Source organism: Aquila chrysaetos, chromosome 25 (assembly GCF_900496995.4).
Source record: "Aquila chrysaetos chrysaetos chromosome 25, bAquChr1.4, whole genome shotgun sequence".
NCBI lineage: Eukaryota > Metazoa > Chordata > Aves > Accipitriformes > Accipitridae > Aquila > Aquila chrysaetos.
In genome coordinates, this window is record NC_044028.1 from 9,541,495 (window position 1) to 9,560,127 (window position 18,633).

General features: G+C 38.3%; 2 protein-coding genes across 3 annotated transcripts in view; one reads left to right on the top strand and one right to left on the bottom strand.

Moving 5' to 3' along the window:
- Positions 1–716: 716 nt before the first annotated feature.
- On the top strand, positions 717–16,776 carry GPRC5B (G protein-coupled receptor class C group 5 member B). The gene is made up of 4 exons (XM_030001443.1): positions 717–821; positions 5,958–6,971; positions 11,662–11,774; positions 13,147–16,776. The coding sequence occupies exons 2-4, from the start codon at positions 5,966–5,968 to the stop codon at positions 13,189–13,191; spliced, it is 1,164 nt and encodes a 387-aa protein (XP_029857303.1). The 5' UTR covers positions 717–821; positions 5,958–5,965; the 3' UTR covers positions 13,192–16,776.
- Positions 6,860–18,633, bottom strand: part of IQCK (IQ motif containing K) — a 55,685-nt gene continuing 43,911 nt past the window's right edge. The window contains exon 9 of one of the 2 annotated variants that reach the window (XM_030001451.2): positions 6,860–8,166. In XM_030001451.2, coding sequence (XP_029857311.1) covers positions 8,141–8,166 — 26 coding nt within the window. In that variant the 3' untranslated portion in view covers positions 6,860–8,140. Of the gene's footprint in view, positions 8,167–15,850; positions 18,203–18,633 lie in introns of those variants that run through there. The other variant, XM_030001450.2, reaches the window with a different exon arrangement.

The window sequence follows — 18,633 nt, forward strand, 5'->3', positions numbered from 1 at the left end:
CAGGCTGCATATAGGAGTCCGGGGGGGGGGATTAGACGGGATGTAGGGCAGGACGGGGCGGGGGCGGGGGGCTGCGCACGGCGGCGGGGAGCGGGGAAGAAGCCTGGCGAGGAGGGGAGAGGAGTTCGGAGACAGGATGGGGAAGGAGAGCGGGGACAGGCGGGGGAGGGAGAGACTGGGAAAAGAAACCGAAGAGAGACGTGAGCGAAGGGACAAAAGAGCGGAGGCTGGAGCGGGATAGACATCCTACGGGAGGAGGAGGAGGAGGAGGAGGAGGTTGCAGGCGGATTAAGGGGAGACCGGAGAGGAGGCAGCTGCGTACCGGCCTGCAAGGAGGGGGCTGCTTGGCTTCGCACTCGTACGCGGGGTAGTTGCAGCAAAGCCGGGCACCTTTGCGCTGTTCTCCGGCTCACTCCTGGGCGGGAGCTCAAGGGCAGCGGTAATGGGATCCGGGCCGAGGGGGAAGAGCCTTTCGTTGCCCCCCGCCGCTGTTCTCCGGTCCCGGGGCCGGTGGGAGGTGGGAGCCCCAGCCCGGGTTGTGGGTGCGCAGCGCCGGGTGCAGTGCAGACGGCAGACGGGCTGCGCAGCATTAGCAGTTTTCCCTGTAGTTAATAAAAAGCCCTGTCTCTGTATTACCTCTCCCCGCAGCCAGATAGAGGTAGGATTTAGCACTTATGCGAACCCTTTGTTTACACTTGACCTAATGTTTATCCCAGGGCTAACAGGATTTCCTGCGCGCTGAACCTAAACACCTAGGTTGGTTATCATTGCTATAGTACTGAGTATCTCTTTGTCAGTGATACGCTTGCTACTTACCACCAGTGAGTATCGGTGTTGAGGTGTTCTCTCGCTGCATCAGAAGAAATCAGGTGAAGGAAACCCATCTGTCATGAGGCTGTGACATGAATAGAAACAGTCTGAGAATTAGCAAAGAAAAGAAAAACACCGATTGCTATCAGTAGTATAGCAAACATCAGGTGTTATAGTCGGAAGTATCTAGGCACAGGCGATATACAGAATCTGACCGAAGGGAATTGTGAGCACCTAGAACATTAGAAAGATCGTTTCTTATTATATTCAGCATTGCAAAGTATTTCTAAATGAAAGCCGTACTTTTTTTACGTGTCCTTTTTGGAGTGGGGTCTTGCTTTCTGTAACCGTGCGGCTGTATATAGCATGATGTGTATAATTCTAATGCAGGGGATGTCTAAATCACTGCTGTATTTTTGCATACAAAGCACAATTGCACTATTAATTATTATTCTGGAAATACATCTCTTCAGCTGGGCTGTTGCTGCTCTGTTATCAGTCCTGAAGCTCATTCTTCAGATGTGATCAAAAGGAGCTGGCAGAGATCCCGTGCTGTGATTAATGCCTCACTCACTAGCATCTCTCCACAACACTTCGTGGTGGGGGTGGTTTTCTTTCGGAAATTGTACGGTGAACCAGTCTTCTGCCTATGTGTGGCAGAGCAGGTTACTATTTGTGCTACTATTGCTTTTATTTACTAGATTGTTTTTCTTCTCTGTGATTGGATGTATCTTCCTGTATCCATTGATTAACGTTAGGACTCTAAAAAGGGGAACAGATAATACATCTAACCATGAATAGCCTAACCTTAAATCTTTGCATGGTTACAGATTTATTATTCTTTATATATATTTTCTAGCAGCATACGACAGTATCTTTTTGAGCAGATAAGAGATATTTGCAATCTTTGGTCAGAAGACTTTAGCTATCGAGAGCCTCATTGATTTTTAACCGTAACAACTTTTTGATGACAACTGTGAGATTTTCTGTTTCTGCTTAGTTGCTTGTAATTGTACTTTGTACCCGCTGGGGCAGCTTTGTGTCTGCAATTTCTGTAGTCATTCTACACCAGTTAATGTAGGGGACTTCACTCTGTTGAAAACAGTGGAGTTATTACTGTTGTCATTGAGAGCAGATTTTGGAGCAAAAACTGAGGACTGGATTTGGAAGCTGTCCTGCTAATTGTATGCAGCTTTTGCCTGAAATGTGTAAGGCTTATTGATTCTTTTTAAGTGCTCGTGATTGCTCTGGGTTCAGGTATGTTGGCTTAATAGTTTTAATGAAATACAATTTTGGTGGGGGATCTGGGGGAAAAAAAAATTCTCAAGTTTATTTCCCTCTGTATGAACAGTTCCATTCAACTATGTGGGGGATATATTGGTGCCACTTACTATATCTGTGCTGGAAAGTTTCTGTGACATTTCTGTATTACTATTGCTGTAGCTCTCTGGTAATAGAAGTGAAGTGCCAGTCAAGTAAGAGCGCTGTAGCTACTAGCATGAGGTTGCGTAACTTTGCTAAGAGCTAATCTAGACATAAAGAGGTAATAATACTGTTCCTTTACAGTTACTGATTTAGATAACTACTGGCGATAACATGCAGACAGCAGATTTTACTACAAAATTTCAGGAGACCCAGGACTGCCATTCTACCTACAGCACAGGCTTGAGGAAGACACTATTTTAATAAAAAACCCATACTTCTCTTTTCCAAAACAACTTTTCTGGCAAAAAGACTTTCTAGTTTTCCCTTAAATTTATTGAATCTGTGGTTTCAGCTAAAGTTGTGATATTCCCTTGCCAAACTTGTATGTTGTAATGTAATGTTTTCCCTTGGCTATACATACAGCTGTCTGAGTTCAGTGCTGAGTACCGGTGCTAGAAAGAGGATTTTGGCTGGTATCATCACAGGGACTTGATTATTAACGTTGCCAGTTTTTACCTAGTCAGGCAGAAATACATAGTAAACAGGTTGCAAACATGGCTATATTGATAGGAGTGGCAGGGAAAAAGATTCCTCCTTTGGAGATTTTGAGCCCTGCTTGCAAGCTTTGGTGTGGACAGGATCTAGTGTTTAGCGAGACTTACTGACATTTGGTAGGAATATGATTCACACCAAGAATACCTCTCAGCAGTCCTAGAGATTTCATGATCAATACTATAGCTGTGTAGGAGCTTTCTAAGAGAACCACTGTTTATCTCCACCAGCTCTCACAAAGGTAATTTCACAAATGGAAGTAACTTGGGAAAACTCCTCTTGAGTTGAACATCTCTGCATTTCTGAATATATGTTTTGTCTGAATTCTCAGTGTGTTTTGTCACAGCTTAATTCCCCCTTCCCAGAAGAAACTACTTCTTCGTGGAGGGGGAAATACTCAAAATTCATTAACCCTCCCTTCCCCCTTCCCAAACACTTCCAAATAGGAAGAGGAAACAAATGACGGGCTGACAATATGACTGCTTACCCATGCAGCACAATCTCCATGGAAACAGACTGTCCTAGAATAGCTCAATCACATGAGGGTTACATGACATGAATAAAGTAACCAGAAAACTGGAAAATATCTTAGAACTGGAGATACTTGCACTGAATTCATTACCCCCCAGGTCTTTGGAGAGTAGCTAATAAACAAAGCTAGTATTGAAACCAATTTAGTACATGCATATCATAATTTGTAAGTGATAGGATAGCGGAAAATTAACATGATCCTCACTTAAGGGCTGTTTATTGTTGCCAGTTTGGGTGGCATTAAAACGAATTTTGAATCATTTTCCACATGACCTCCTGCTTCTTGAAACTGGTACCAGTAGTTTGCAGCATTGCCTTAGTAGATCCTAGTGGATTTCCTCTCTTTGTGTCAGCAGGCACTGATCATTTCACACTTCTTGGGACATTTTGGATATTCTAAAGAGGAAATGCACTAGTTGAAGTAGGAACTGCCTGTGCATAGAAGTAATTGCAAAACTACCTTCACAATGTTTCCTTCTAGTTAATTATGTACTCACAGGGCAAGGAGATTTATTGAGTGTAACTGTATTCAATACAAAAATGAATATATTTCACTGATGATTAGTTTTCTGTCTGTAAAGTCAGTGTTTTTAATGAGTGTTGCGACAGTCGTTGAGAAACCTGTTGTACAAATCAGATATAAACAAGTAAATATTCTACTAATTCACCATAAATTAAATTACAGCCAGGTAGGAAAAAAAAATCATTAGTCATTAGCTGCAGGTCATTGCATCATTAGAACATTGTAGCCCTTTCAACAGTGCAAGGATACTGTAATTTCTATGGGCAGGCAAAGATCATCGATCACCCATTTCCTGTTTGTCCAATTCCAGATCACATTATTTATCACAGCTTCCACTTCTAAGATGAAGTTTTGTAATAAGCTTTTTTGTCTGTTGTATGAATAAAGACTATAAAGTCATTATGCATTTATATTAGCACATTTGCTGTCTTGGTGCCCCTAATAGGAAGCAGCATAATTTCCATCATCTGTCTCCTGGCAGAGGCCAAAAATGGGATTGGTCCTTATGCAGTGAAAGGGGAATGAACATTAGTTTGAAGATTGAGATCCTCAAGATTTAGCTTTGGTGATTACAGGACTGTAATGCACAGGAAGAAAACCCATAGTTCTCAGCTGTAAGAGACTCTGTACAGTTTCAGACAGTCTATATAAATAGTTTTTGTATTGGTTATGACTGATTGTGTTCAACACAACAAAATTGCACCGTTACTTTAAACCATTTTCAACTCTCATTAAAGTTTTCGATGTTTTCATTAAATGCATTTCTGATTTATGAAATATCTTTAGATGGGTAATCCTTTAGGGCTGTTTGTCTAACTTACAAAAGAGCTACCAATAGTTTCTCTGCTTCTCGCTTTGTATCTTAAACATGTCACATGAGCTATATGACTAACATTATTGCCTGTTTATATGGTGCTTTTCTTCTGTATGGTCATACCGTACAAATGGAATTCTTACTCTGAACATTTTCACCTAGGCGTGTTGCTCACATCAATGAACATAATCCTGCTGGAACCTGCAGTACTAACTGTGCAAGTGAAGGTTAACAGCATCAGGTTTCATATCTGGTACATGTAATGTTTTCTTCAGACTGCTCTTACAGGGCAGCTATGGCTGGGGTAGATTGTTCATTTAAAGGTTACATTTTTAACTATCTCCTTTGCCCTGCTTTGCTTAATAAAAGCAAATGCCATAAACATATCTCTTTTTAAAACACCTAACCTGTGTTTCCTCCTAAAACTAAACTGGGATTCGTCCAGGCTTTTGGTCCCGATAGTCAAGTGGGCTGTGTTGTGTGTTCCTAGAGAGTTGACCATTGTTTGCTCTCTGGATCAGGGAAAGTGATGCTCTGTTTTTTGTTGTTTGTTTCCTTTGAATGGCTTTAGACTTGCTAAGAAGCACAATGAGTCATTCATTTTTGATTAGTTGATTGATGACACTGCATGTGTGCACCATTGTCACAGAATATGGGATTTCTCTAGCCAATCATTCCCATTTGCAAATGTAATCTAATACCTGGGCTTTGGAAGAGGATGAAAGGAGTGAATATTATAACTGCCTATTGACCGACCATAAAAACGAGATTTTCATTTAAAAAAAAAAAAAAAGCACAATGTTTATTTTCCTGGGACTGCTTTACCCTTAAAAAAAAAAAAAAAAAAGTGGTTTTGACTTTGCCTTTATTCCAGTAAAAGGAGCAAGGCTGTGAAACAGTCTAATTCTGATACAATTTACACTCGCATCAGGCCCAGTGCAATTTACACATACTTTAAGCACCTCAATTTGAACAAAAAAGTACTGTAGACAATGTATTATTTTGCAACAGGATGCATAATTTCTTCTGGTTGCGTTTTAGGATATTTGCAAGGGCAGTGTTTGGAAATGTTGTTTTCAATCTGTGCAAACACAGAAATGAGTCAGTTTGCATTCTGAGTACAACAGGCAGAAGTAGCTTTCTGGGAGGGCGGCAAAGGGGACTAGGGGTAGGTTATGCCAGCTGCAAATCCCGTGCAAAAAACCAGTAAACATGGGCTATTGAAAAAAGCTGTGCTTCCAATTGCTGTGAAATCCTCCAAAGTGAGCTATAGCTAAACAAACAAATATTTTGTTGTCTCAGACAGAAAAATGAAAACCTACCCAGCCATTGGTTTCTTCCTCCTCTTCGTGATCAGCTATGGGTCTTCTGAAAACTCAAGTACGTCTAGAGGGTGCGGACTGGATCTCCTCCCTCAGTACGTTTACCTGTGCGACCTGGATGCCATTTGGGGAATAGTTGTGGAGGCGGTTGCGGGGGCAGGTGTGCTGACCACGTTACTGCTGATGCTGATTTTGCTGGTGAGGCTGCCCTTCATCAAGGACAAAGAGAAGAAGAGCCCCCTGGGAATGCACTTCCTCTTTCTTTTTGGGACTCTCGGACTGTTTGGGCTGACGTTTGCTTTCATCATACAAGAAGATGAAACGGTGTGCTCTACCCGAAGATTTCTGTGGGGAGTTATCTTTGCTTTGTGCTTCTCGTGCTTGCTAGCTCAAGCCTGGAGACTTCGTAGACTAGTTCGACATGGGAAGAGTCCATCTGGCTGGCATCTAGCTGGTGTGGCAATCTGCCTGATGCTCGTTCAGGTCATTATTGCAACCGAGTGGTTAATACTGACAATTGTCAGAGATAACAAGTTGGCCTGCAGCTACGAACCAATGGATTTTGCTATGGCTTTGATTTATGTTATGTTCCTGATGGTAGTTACCATGGGATTTTCTCTTTTCACTCTCTGTGGAAAGTTTAAGAAATGGAAGAAAAATGGAGTATGCCTCATTATAACACTTTTTTTTTCCATTCTGATTTGGGTAGCCTGGATGACTATGTACCTCTTTGGTAATGCTGAGCTAAAGAGAAGAGACAAATGGAGTGATCCCACTCTTGCTATTGCACTGGTGTCCAGTGGTTGGGTGTTTGTTATTTTTCATGCCATCCCAGAGGTCCACTGTACCATCCTTCCATCACAGCAGGATAACACTCCCAATTATTTTGATACTTCACAGCCAAGGATGCGTGAAACTGCTTTTGAGGAAGATATACAGCTTCCTCGGAGCTACATGGAAAACAAAGCCTTTTCAATGGATGAACATAATGCAGGTAAGAATTTACTATAGAGGACTATATTTTCCTGTAGTAGCCAAGAAAATCATCTGTGTGAGACATTTTTCAGGTGTTCAAAACAAGGTTATTACAAATGCCATATTTTGCACACTACATAGTGTTCCCTTTTACAATTTTCACTAAGGTATCACCTAGTGGGGGGAAAAAAAGTGGAAAAAAATGCAATACAGAATATACATGTGTTTCGTTAAAATGATTCTTCTGCATGGGGTTTTTTCATTGAAAAATTGAACAATTTCAAATGCAAAGCCAACACTGAAAGCCAAAAAAATTCACTGTGGAAAAAATACCCTCTGTTTTAAAATAGTTTAAATGACATTTTTTGTCACTATCAGTTAACAACATTTAATATGAAGTATTTTCAAAAAATCCAAGAAAAAAATCAAGTAAGTGCTCTATGTTACAAAACGCTCAGCCTCTTGCACAACAAAATTATTATTATTAATTATATTTCCATTAAAATGGGTTTTCGTGCCACTTTGTGACACTGTGAGGGAAAAAAATGCAAAGTGGCATATAGACAAGTTCAGAGACAGTCTTTGTTCTGAAGGCTTGAACATCTGAACAGAGTATGCATACATAGAGGTTTCAAGGTAATGGTTGTGTTCCTTGTCATAGCTGTTTGGTGACATAGAACAATGTGTGATGACACATCATTAAAATTTGCAGTGAAATGTTTTTGAGTGATTACTGAAGGGGCCAGCAAACAGCTGGTTGCTTAAGAGATCCAAACCATCGCTGAACATTTAACACATATGAGAAAATACACAGGGATGCTTATGCAACCAGCGCTGGGAAGCACAAGCCTGATGGTGTTCTGTAGTGCAGGTTGTGGTCTGGTGCTGTCCCACAGTTGGATAAAGGATTTCGTTACTAGTCACACTGCTTTTTATTCTCTCTAATTGAGAAGAGGACTTTGGAATCCCAGCCAATAGTTGCCACGTTGCTTTGGCAGCCCCCAAAAGAAGGCTTGGGTCACGTTGTCCAGGCACTTCATGTTCCTATTCATCTTTATGTATCTTTGATTTCCTCTGGGTTTGATGTTTCCTCTGGATACAGACCAGACATGGAGGAAAACAGCACTCTCGTTTGGCACAATGTCAGGTCAGGAAGGCATTTTTCCTCTAAGCGTTTTAGCAGGAACTTTAAAGGTCTCCTTCTAGTATGGAAGCTTTGAACAGAAAGGAGTTAAGTTCTATGAGTATATACCAAAGGCAGTGGCAAAACAAACAAAAAATTGCATGGATAGAATAAGTTTGTTTATTACTAATGTTCCAGAGCAGCAGAGGCAGCTTCACCATGGACGGTAAAGGCTCTTTTTTTTTTTTTTTTTTTTTTTTTTTTTTTACTGTCCTCCATCCCCCATTGAATTAATTTCATAGTAAGGTAACTGCAGTGGCTTCAGTGGAGCTATTTCTGACTAAGGCAGATCTAAGAACAAAATTGGATCTTTCACTCTGTATTATTCCCATTCATGCATGCATTTTAAAAAAGAACTGGAAGGTCCTTTTTGATCTAATCATTCAGTGCTTAAGTTTTTTACTGAAATGAATAAACGTATGATAGCTATAAAATCATTATAGTATCTATTGTAGTGCAATTTATGTTCTGTTTTAATCTGAGTCCTACACAATAATTTCCTTATCTGATGCCCTTATTAATATTTACCATAAAAAATGCATGTCATTCCTATTCCTATGGCATGCGGGAGAAGGATACATACGTTTTTAATACATGAAAACGGATTCATTATTCCTTTGCAGCGGTTCTTTAAGTACAGACCTATGACAACAGGCTTTGGAGACAAAACTTACTGGTATGGTAGAAACTTAAAGTAAATACAGGTAATAATATTCAACTCGCATATTATGGCTGCTGAAGTTTTAATTTAAGTCAGATCACTGTACTGATGGTTGTCAGTGGCTAAGCACCTGGAATCTATTAGCAATTGGCTCTCTGCAGGTATGTAGAGAATGCTCTCTTCTTTTATTCATTTAATTAACCTCAATTCAAGAATTCTTCATTAAGAGTTTAGAAATTAAAGGAGGGGTACTTTCTTCAATTATACTTAAGAATGATGTTCAAGAATATAAGATCTACTAGTTGTAAAATTTTGGAAGACATGATAACCAGAAAACACCTCTTAGTTCCCTGACTGTAATATTTGTTTTAGTAGTAGTTAGCTTTAAATAGAAAACATGCTTGGATAAACATATTTTCCATTAATTCTTGTTATTTCCATTGATACTTGGATAAAGTAATTTAGTAATTTTGCTCTTTTTTCGTTCTTTTTTTTTTAAGATTTTAAGTAGCATTTTAAGAATCTGAACAACCTTTAAAATATAGGTTCAAACAAGCGTACATTCTCCTGGTTTATCTCTTTCTTAGCAAAATGTACCTCCAAGTTACACATAACAACAAGAGCTGTTCTATTCCAGAAATATAATTCAGCATTAATAAAGCAAAACTAGTTTAAAGTCAGTTATTTAAACATCATTTAAGCAACATACTAATCTGGGATTTTAATATTCATATGATAAGTTGAAATATCTACTTAAAAGAGTTATTTTCATATCTTTGTCTTGTAAAAATGTTACTAAAGTATTTAGAAACCCTGGAAAAAGGCAACTTGAATGAGTTCTCAGCATTTTCTGGAAGTGCAGTGTACACTAGTAGGGCAACTTCTGTAAGGCAGAGAATTTGCCTTATACATGAAAAATCTGGATGTGAAATGTAGAATGCTACAGCTGTCAAGAAACCCAAGCCTAAGCAGCTCTGGTACTCAGTGAGTTTCATTTAATAACTTTTAGTACTACAAGTTGACCTCAGAGCCAATGCCTAAAAACAAAGTTAGGAAAATTTAAAATATGTGTTAAAGGAGACTTTGACACTACATTTGCTCAAATCTTCTTGGCACTATTTGTTTTTTACCTATACATACTCTATGCAAGTAGATGTATTTAATAGTAATGGAAAAAGTACAAGGAAAAAGGGTAAAACTGCTATGAGAAAAAAATTCCAAAATGAGTATTTTGTCCACAAGCTTCATCTCTGATTCTCACGTTAAAAGAATTTTAGACTTACTGCAATAATAGGGAATGAAAATTTAGCAATATGATATCGAATTTACTAGCTCTTTAAGATAACTTTGAAATGACCATGGAAATTTTGTGTAAAAATTTTGTGTAAATGTGTAAATATTTTAATGATAGTATGCATTATAAAGAGGTTTTTTTCTTTATGTGTACTAGCAAATACTAGTGCAATCATTTGTGTTTAACACAGTAAGAAGCCAAACTACAAAGAAGGAATACTACTGACCCTGAGATGGTTAAATACAAAATAAAAAATACATAATTCTGGTTTAGGCATTTTCATCTTTTGTTCTCCCAGAGTTCTGCAAAAATACCTAATTTTAAAATATAGAGCAAGTGAGAGTCTGTGTGTATCTCAAGTCAACAATTGAGCATTTGCAGGGCTGGATTTCTAAATTTCTGTGTTAAATCAATACTGTTCTTCATTTCTGAGCACAACTCCCAGAGAGGAGTAGCAGTGGCTAGAGGACAGCATATGGCAGTAGGATCCATTTAAATCTTGTTCCACACAGCACAACTATATTAAATCCTGGCTTCATTAAAGTCTATGCTGAAATTCTTGTAAACTTAATCTCATTCACGATTTCAGACAGAGTATAGAATTGTAATTTGAATTAAATCTAAGGGAAATTCTTGCCCCAGGTGCCTGAACTAGGCATGTTTCTATTTACCAGCTCACAGATGAGTATTGCCCATTGTAACCACACAAGTCGCATGGATAAATAAGCTCTGTTCCCTGGCCACATCTGAATTCAGTGAAGCCGTTATTTACCCCCAAAGTAAAAAGAGAGTTTTTATGTGCCAGTCCCCGAACTGGTTTAGAGAGAAAGAAGCATATCCCTAACTATGCATATCTCTCATTCAGAATATGCATCTTGAATCCAAACTTGTGCTAAAATTAATGGAGAGACTGATGTATTTCTGGTATAAACATTCAGATGGACAATCAGTATCTTCTCTTTTGCTTCAGTCATTTGCCGTGTTTAAGCTATTTGAAAGCAGTATTTACTTCATATTTCTAGTTTCTCAGAGTAAATATAATCTGAAACATCTGGAAAATCCTTATATGCTAGTCATGCTGAAGTAATGCTCGGGGGGGTTGTGAGCATGCTTACTGGCTCGAGCAATGTTTTGGATCCCTGTCCTCTGAATTTGATAGAAAGCAAAATGTAATATCATTTTACTTAACCCCACAGTATCCAGACAAATACAGTAAGCACTTTGCAAAATATATTGGGCCAGATACATGAAAGGTTAGGTGATTGAAGACATTTAGCTCCTATTGAAATGAGACTAAGCAAACTTCAAAAATTTGGTTGCAATAATTTTTTTCCCATTCCACAGCAAACAGTCAATTTTATGTAAAACTGATTCTTCTGAGATCCATCCCCAACAATATAAGAAAAACTGCTGTTCAAACGCAATGTGAAAACTGGTATGGCAGCATGAAAGTTAAAATCAATGGCAAAGTTCCCAATAACTAAACTGGAAGCAAGATACTTTTATGATTTCAAAGGAGATGCACAGCATTAATTGTGTTCCTAAGAACGATCTCTCTTTTCTAAACACAGCGCTAAGAACGGCAGGATTTCGAAACGGCAGTTTGGGAAGCCGACCTAGTGCTCCTTTTAGAAGCAATGTTTATCAGCCAACTGAGATGGCAGTTGTGCTAAATGGTGGGACTGTAAGTATCAAAATGTGATGATTTAAGAAATCTTTGATATGCACTGATATATACAACCACTACTAATTGAAAAACCTGCTTTTAGCTTATTCACTGCAGGGGGGAAAGCTATAAATGAAAATTCGGGCAGCAAAGTATGCATGTAATGCTTCCCTTCCCTCTAGAAAAGATGTAATTACAAAGTATTTTGCATTTCTTTACTTGGCCGTTCACATTTTGCAGTGTAGCTTGAGTGAACAGAGTTCTTTAGTGAGACTACATATTCAATGGCCCTTTCAAATTAAATTTGTGTTAAGGTATTTAATATAACTATTAAGTGACACAATTTCTGACTAGATTTTTTTTCAAGATGCTGTGAGTCACACAAATGTTTATGGGCCAGTACATTACTTTAAGTAAGAATCATTGTTGCAGATAGTGGTGGTCTCTCACATATCTTCCATTTTCTTGTAAAATGTATGTAATTCTTTGTAAGTAAGTTACAGATGCGTATGTCTCTGGGAAAGGGATTCATAAGAGGAATATAGAATATTTTAATGTTAATAGCATTGATTTCTTCTTTCTTAGACAATAGTTTGGCATGCCATTCTTTGATAGACCTGTTTTTCTGCAGCCTGGTTGTTGTAAGAATGGCTTCGTGATCTGATGCCAAACAGACTTTCTAAATGTTTTTCTCTTGATGTGTAATTTGTACTTGAAGACATATCATATAGCAGGCATACTGCTGAAAAAGAAGAATTTTCATCCCCATATTTTTCATGCATACCTACATGCTTCTTAAAAATCTACCCATGAGCCAGTTTATCCTCATGTGAGTTGGGTTTTCTTTATTTTGAATCATGAGCTGATTCCATAACTCAACCTCTACATTTAAAACCAAGTAATGTGAACTGATTGCAGGTGTCTTTTTGTTTTTAAATAAGTAAAGTTTTGGTTGATTTTAGTGAACAAGAGGGACCTGTGTGGGTAAGACAGGGGGAAACATACCAACTTGAATAAAATGAAAAGGCTTGTGCTTTGCAGTCAGTCTACGCCTATGTTTTCTGATACCAGAATATGCAGCTTAGGGAAAAGGCAGTTCAAGGATGAGAAACTGGAGAATTTGTTTGGGGGTTTTTTTTGTTTGTTTGTTTTGAGGTGGATGCAAAGCTTAATGGAGAACACCAGATAGTAAAATGAGAGGTTAATGTGTATATATAGTCATGGTTTTTACAGAGAGGTAAATGTACTGTATGGGTGGAAGATGAGTTTCTTTGTATCACTTTTCTCTGGAACTACTGTCTGGAAAGCTGTCATGTACGTGTAGCATGATAACACTGATTTTTGAACAGACTAGATCTCTCAGTTATGGGTTTATTATCCTTATTTCCAGATACCAACTGCTCCGCCAAGTTACACTGGACGACACCTCTGGTGAAAGGCTGTAGGCTGTAGAGAATAAGAACCCTTGTTGCAGATGTTGTTCCCTGGCAGTGTGTCTTTGAGGGAGGAATCCATAACAGTACCAGAACAAAGCAACAAAACATCCAGGAGCTTTTGAAATCCTACAGTGGATTTTGTCTAAATGTGAACACCACTGAACTGATAAGATAACTGCAAAAGCAAAATTGTAAAATTGAAACTGAACCTAATTTAAAATAGAAGTAGGCACACCTTAAATTGGAAGAGGGGGATATTGTATTCTGAAATGTAAGATACTCTCTCGTCTGTAACTAGTGTGTGAGGCAAGCCTGTTTTTGTTGGTTGCCAGTTGCTTGCAAAATACCCTCCTCTCACCTAAACTTAATCAATGTTGCCACAAGAGATTGCCACTACAGTGTGAAAACATGCAGGATTTCTTTCCATTTTGCTCCTTTTCCCTTCATTTCAAATGTCATGAGAAGTACCTTGTTTGCTTCATTATCTAGCTGTACTGTACAGTCACATAGCATCATGTGTAGTCAAGCATTGTCACTCTGTGGCAACTAAATTACCATTACACTCACTGTAGGCTGATACTCTTCTCTTTAAAGAGCTGGTGTAGGAGATGCAGTTCTGGAGGGATGAAAGGTCTATGCATGTTTCATGCGAGTTCTAGAGCTTCTTGAGGCAGAGAGAACAAGCGTAGGTCCAGCACAGGCAGCTCTCCTCGGCCGTGTGGGATCGATTCCCCATTGTTCCAGCCTCAACCCCAGGTGCAAGCAAAGAGCCGCGCACTCTCACGTCTACTACAGACAAAGCCATTACGTGAAACTTTGGAGGGATATACTTTTGCAAAGACTTAGCTGGGGAGAGAACGTGACTCGAGTTTGCCAGGAGGAGTTCGTTGTGATGGTGGATTAAAGGCAACCCACTGTAATGCCAGAGCCAGCCTGTTCTGTTGGGCTGATCTTGTCAAGCAGGAGAGCGGTGGCAGCTGAGAAGTACTGACCACCTTTCAGGAGAAACTCAGCAGCGGATAGGGTCAAGACCTCCCTTTCTAATCCCTGTTCGTATGAGTAGTCCCCTTGACTGCAGTTGTTTGTGCATTTAAATGTGGTTGTGCATTTTAGTGCCTAGCTAGTAGAATCTCCGTGCTGGAGGTGGTTTGTTGTTGTTTTTGTTTTTTTAAGGTAGTTTCTTCCCTAGTCCTCCCTCTCCCCTCCACTTTTTTGAGTTGATATAAGGCAGACCTTCTCAAAGCTTTTTATCTTTGTTTTCTCCAGGTTATTTAAAAGGTTCCCATTGCCCATTGTTTGTGCCATGGTTTTTCATTACGTTTAAGCAATCATTCCTTTATTTAACATTTAACACATATCGGACATTGAAAACATCATTGTATCCTCACTGTTTGGCCAATGTTAATCTTAGCTTTCCTCAATACTAAAAGCTAATTGTTTTTACTTGAGGGCATAGGAAACGTATAACAATTAAACTTTGCATATGCTGTAATAAAAATATATATTTTCAAACTAAAAAAAATATAATGTACAAATAACTGAATAGCTTAGTAGCTTCACAGAGAGAAGTTACTTGCTGTATACTGCAAAAGAAAGACAAGCTTTTTATTTTTCAAGAGTCTTCCTGATTCTTCATGTACCTCCATTTCTACTGAATTAGGAACCTAGTCCTGCAGACTTGTACTCCCACGAGTAGTCCCTTCGACACCAGTAGGTCTACATACAGGTACAGATGCTGCAAGACCAGTCCCTAAGTGTTGCACACAGATATATATGTATATATATATGGAAAAAATATATATTGCCATTCTTGCCATGATCATCTTATGGGGTTTTATTTCAAAGCCCTTCTCTTCCAGAAGCAATGTTTTTCTGTCATGCATGGTAAAGGAGTATGTCAGCTCCCCCCTGCCCTTCCCTCCTTGAGGCAAAGGAAGCATGTGCTTGTTTTAGGGATTGCTTATTTTATTTTGTAAGTAACTAGATGGCCTTAGTAACCAAGTAGGGTAGGGGTGGATATTGCATGCTATTCAGTAACTTAGAAATACATTTTGCTTGTTTTAAGCAAAGCTTTGATCAAATAAGTATTTAAGATAGTGATAGTTACCCAGAAGATGCATCATTTGGAACAGTAAAAAACCTATTACCATCATTTACCTGCAGAATTTTGCTTTTAAAAACCAATTTAAAAAAAAAACCTCTCATAAAACTCTATTTTAAAAACATATAAGATGACCATGGCATAAATGGTAGGACAGCTTTCTTTTTAAAAGTTTATCATGCTACAACCAAGATTTATGAATTATAATACACATTTTACAGACCTTGGACAAAATCTGTACAAGATATAGTTATCTTAAGAAACGTTTTTTTCTTTTTCTAGATGTGACTGAATTGATAAATAGAGTTCCCAATCCTGCTCCTGACGAAGTTGTTTGGAATTTGAGGCCTTTTGCAAAGATATGGCCAGATCCTACAAACTGCTACTCACGTGACTAGTCTCATTGGGTTAGTCATGTGGACTATTCACAAAATTAAAAATTAGCAGGATTGGGTTTAATTTGTGGTGGTGAAGGTGTGGTAATAGATTAGGAGGGTCTTTATTTTCCAACTTTATACAATTAGTAATAAGCAACTTTTTTTTTTAAGTTACTAGTCTGTGATGTAAAATGCCCTAAATAAAACTGTAATTGAAGAAAGGCACCTTTATGTTAACTTATATTTTTGTTACAGTAAACAAATTGTTTACTTTTGCCTTTTATGAAAGTTATCTAGAATGTAGAGCATCTGTGAACAACATAATACGTAAGTAAGCACAAGCCTTTCGCAGTTCAGTTAATTATAATTAGCTTTTACACTATAAAAGCTACTATGTTGTCCCTTGATGGTTATGTGCTCATGGTGTTTCCATACAGAAAAATGAAATTGTAAAGCATCTGAAAAAACTATTACCAAAACAAGATTTATAATAACTGGCTTTTGATCAATGGCTGGAAAAAAGTTCAAAGCCATACTTTACAAATCCTGCTTTCAGATGAGTTGAGGGTGTTTGACACTTGCCAGAAAATATGTAGCATCTTCAGAAGAACACTCTCAATACATACAGTTGTTTCTATAAACAAGGTACGTGAAATACTATAGAACTAGATGTTTCTGGTTTTAGTCTAAACACAGGCATCTTGGTTGGCTTGCTTTGAGCTTGATGCCTTAGGTCAAACCAAAGGCCATGCAAAAGGGAGCATTGTAGCTTTTATAATAAAACAATTGGACTATTCTACCAACTTACAGGATTACAAAGCAGGTGCTTTTTATTAATTGATGAGAGCTAAAGCTCATTTTTGATAGATAATATATATTTATTAAATGTATTAATGTGTGTTTTATAACGTACCCTTTTTTCCGCTGATTGTTGCATACTGGTATCTTATTAAGTACATCTTTAAAGGATTTTCAAGACAATCAATGTGTACCACGATGACTGTACATAAGTATACAAAACTACAGAGGTTGTAAAGCATGGGCAAATGTTTTATTTTCAAAATGCTGTTCTTAACGAGAATAAAGGCTTTACTATTTACTTACAATGTTTGTGTTAACTTGGTGTTAAAATCCACCTAAAATTTTTCCATTACAGTGAACTAATGGTGCTACAGACAGCATTGTCCTGTGGTGATACAGTGGGTGCAATTCTGCAATATGAGTTAAACTAAAGGAAACCAGCTCCTAGAAGCTAGGGCCACATTCCTTCATCTTTGGCCACATTCTCACATTTACCCTTAGCTCTGGCACCTATCAAATCCACAGTGAGCCAGTCAAGGAGCTGAGCAGGCAAACTCTTAACAGTACAAGTGGTATCTTTTTTTCCAGTTGGCTCAGCAGTTTCCTGTACTGGCTCAATTGCTAGTGCTTGTGAAAAGGAGGGGATAGGATCATACAGCTGGGGTTGAAGAATGCAGGTTGATAATTTTTTCTTCAAATGGTTTGATTTTCCTGATCTGATGCAACAGCCAGCATCACCAACCAGGAAAAAAACACGGGGTGGATACTGGTGTAACAGTGAAGACAAAGTCTGTGTAAGCGATGGAAGAAATCTACGTTGAACCACAGCAAGAGTTAGAGGGTATCTGTGTTTTATCATGCTTTCATTCAAAACAAGTAGACCTTTGTTTGACTTGTAGGGAGTTAGTAGTAGAACTGCAAGTATCTTCTCTAATTGTGAAATTATAAAGGCCTAAATAAGACTCTGCTTGACAAGACTGAGTTAAAAAAATAACAAGGGCTCCTTAGCAGGGGGCCCAATCTGATTTTTATTCTGCTTGCACCTTATGTAAGTAAGTACACATACACAAGATTGCTGAAAATGCTATCACTGTGATCTTAATTTTTTTACACTTTCTAAGCACATGTGCTAAATGATAACAAAAGGGCCTTTGAATTTTTCCGCTGCAGAAATGCAGAGCAACCCTAGCTTTCATTGCCTTCAGTTGGAATTGCAGAGGCAGAGTGTTTCTGAAAATTAGACCATTATGAACAGAGCCTGGATTCATGTAAATTGTCACAGCTCTGCAGAAGTCAGTGAAGCTACTCCAGTTTATAGTAAATGAAGATTTTTCCCTTAGTTTTACCACTTGCCTACATGTGAGTGTAACCCCATTTATTTCGTCGAGAGTTTTGTCCCTATCGGAAAAGCTTGCAAGTGAGCATTCAGGAACACAAGATAAACATAGACTCAAAATTTTTGGCTAAATGTGCACAATTCTGTCTGTTTTAACAGAATTGTGCTCACTTACACTAGGACTGAATTTCGTCTTGGCATGCTGGGTCCTTACATAATCTCCCTTTGATTTACAACACCTCACATGTAAAACTGTAATGCTAAGAGTGTTTCTAAATCAGTACCACAAAGTTTAGTGCATGAGCTCTGTGTTTCGTGATACTGGTGAGAAAACTAAAATCGAGATGTTGAATGTTTTTGTGTATGTTTTTCCAAGTCTTCCGCTTTGCTTCCCACTGCAACCATACAAAATAAAACATTAAATACTTCACTTTCCAAAACATCCACAGAAACAAAAAAGTAAACATCCATACTTCCACAGCAAATCCTCTGTTGTTCAATAAATAAAAAATAAAAATCTCCCACCCAACCCACAAGACCTCTTTCTTCTATGCATGGCATTTTTTTTGTTTTGACACAGCTTCAGCACTCAGATACTTGTACACAGTTCTCAGTGCCATCCGTGGGAGTTGTGCATGTGTAGCTGAGGGCAGAGTTGTTTGCTAGTAAGAAGTTATTGGATTGTTCAAAAAAAAAATGAAAGCAGCTCTTTGAGCTTTTTGCTTTGAAGAATTTTCAATTAAAAGTCAGTGATGAAGTCATACAGTTCACCTAGTATATAAATATATTTTTGTCATTTAGGACAACAAGCAAGGTCAATAAAGAA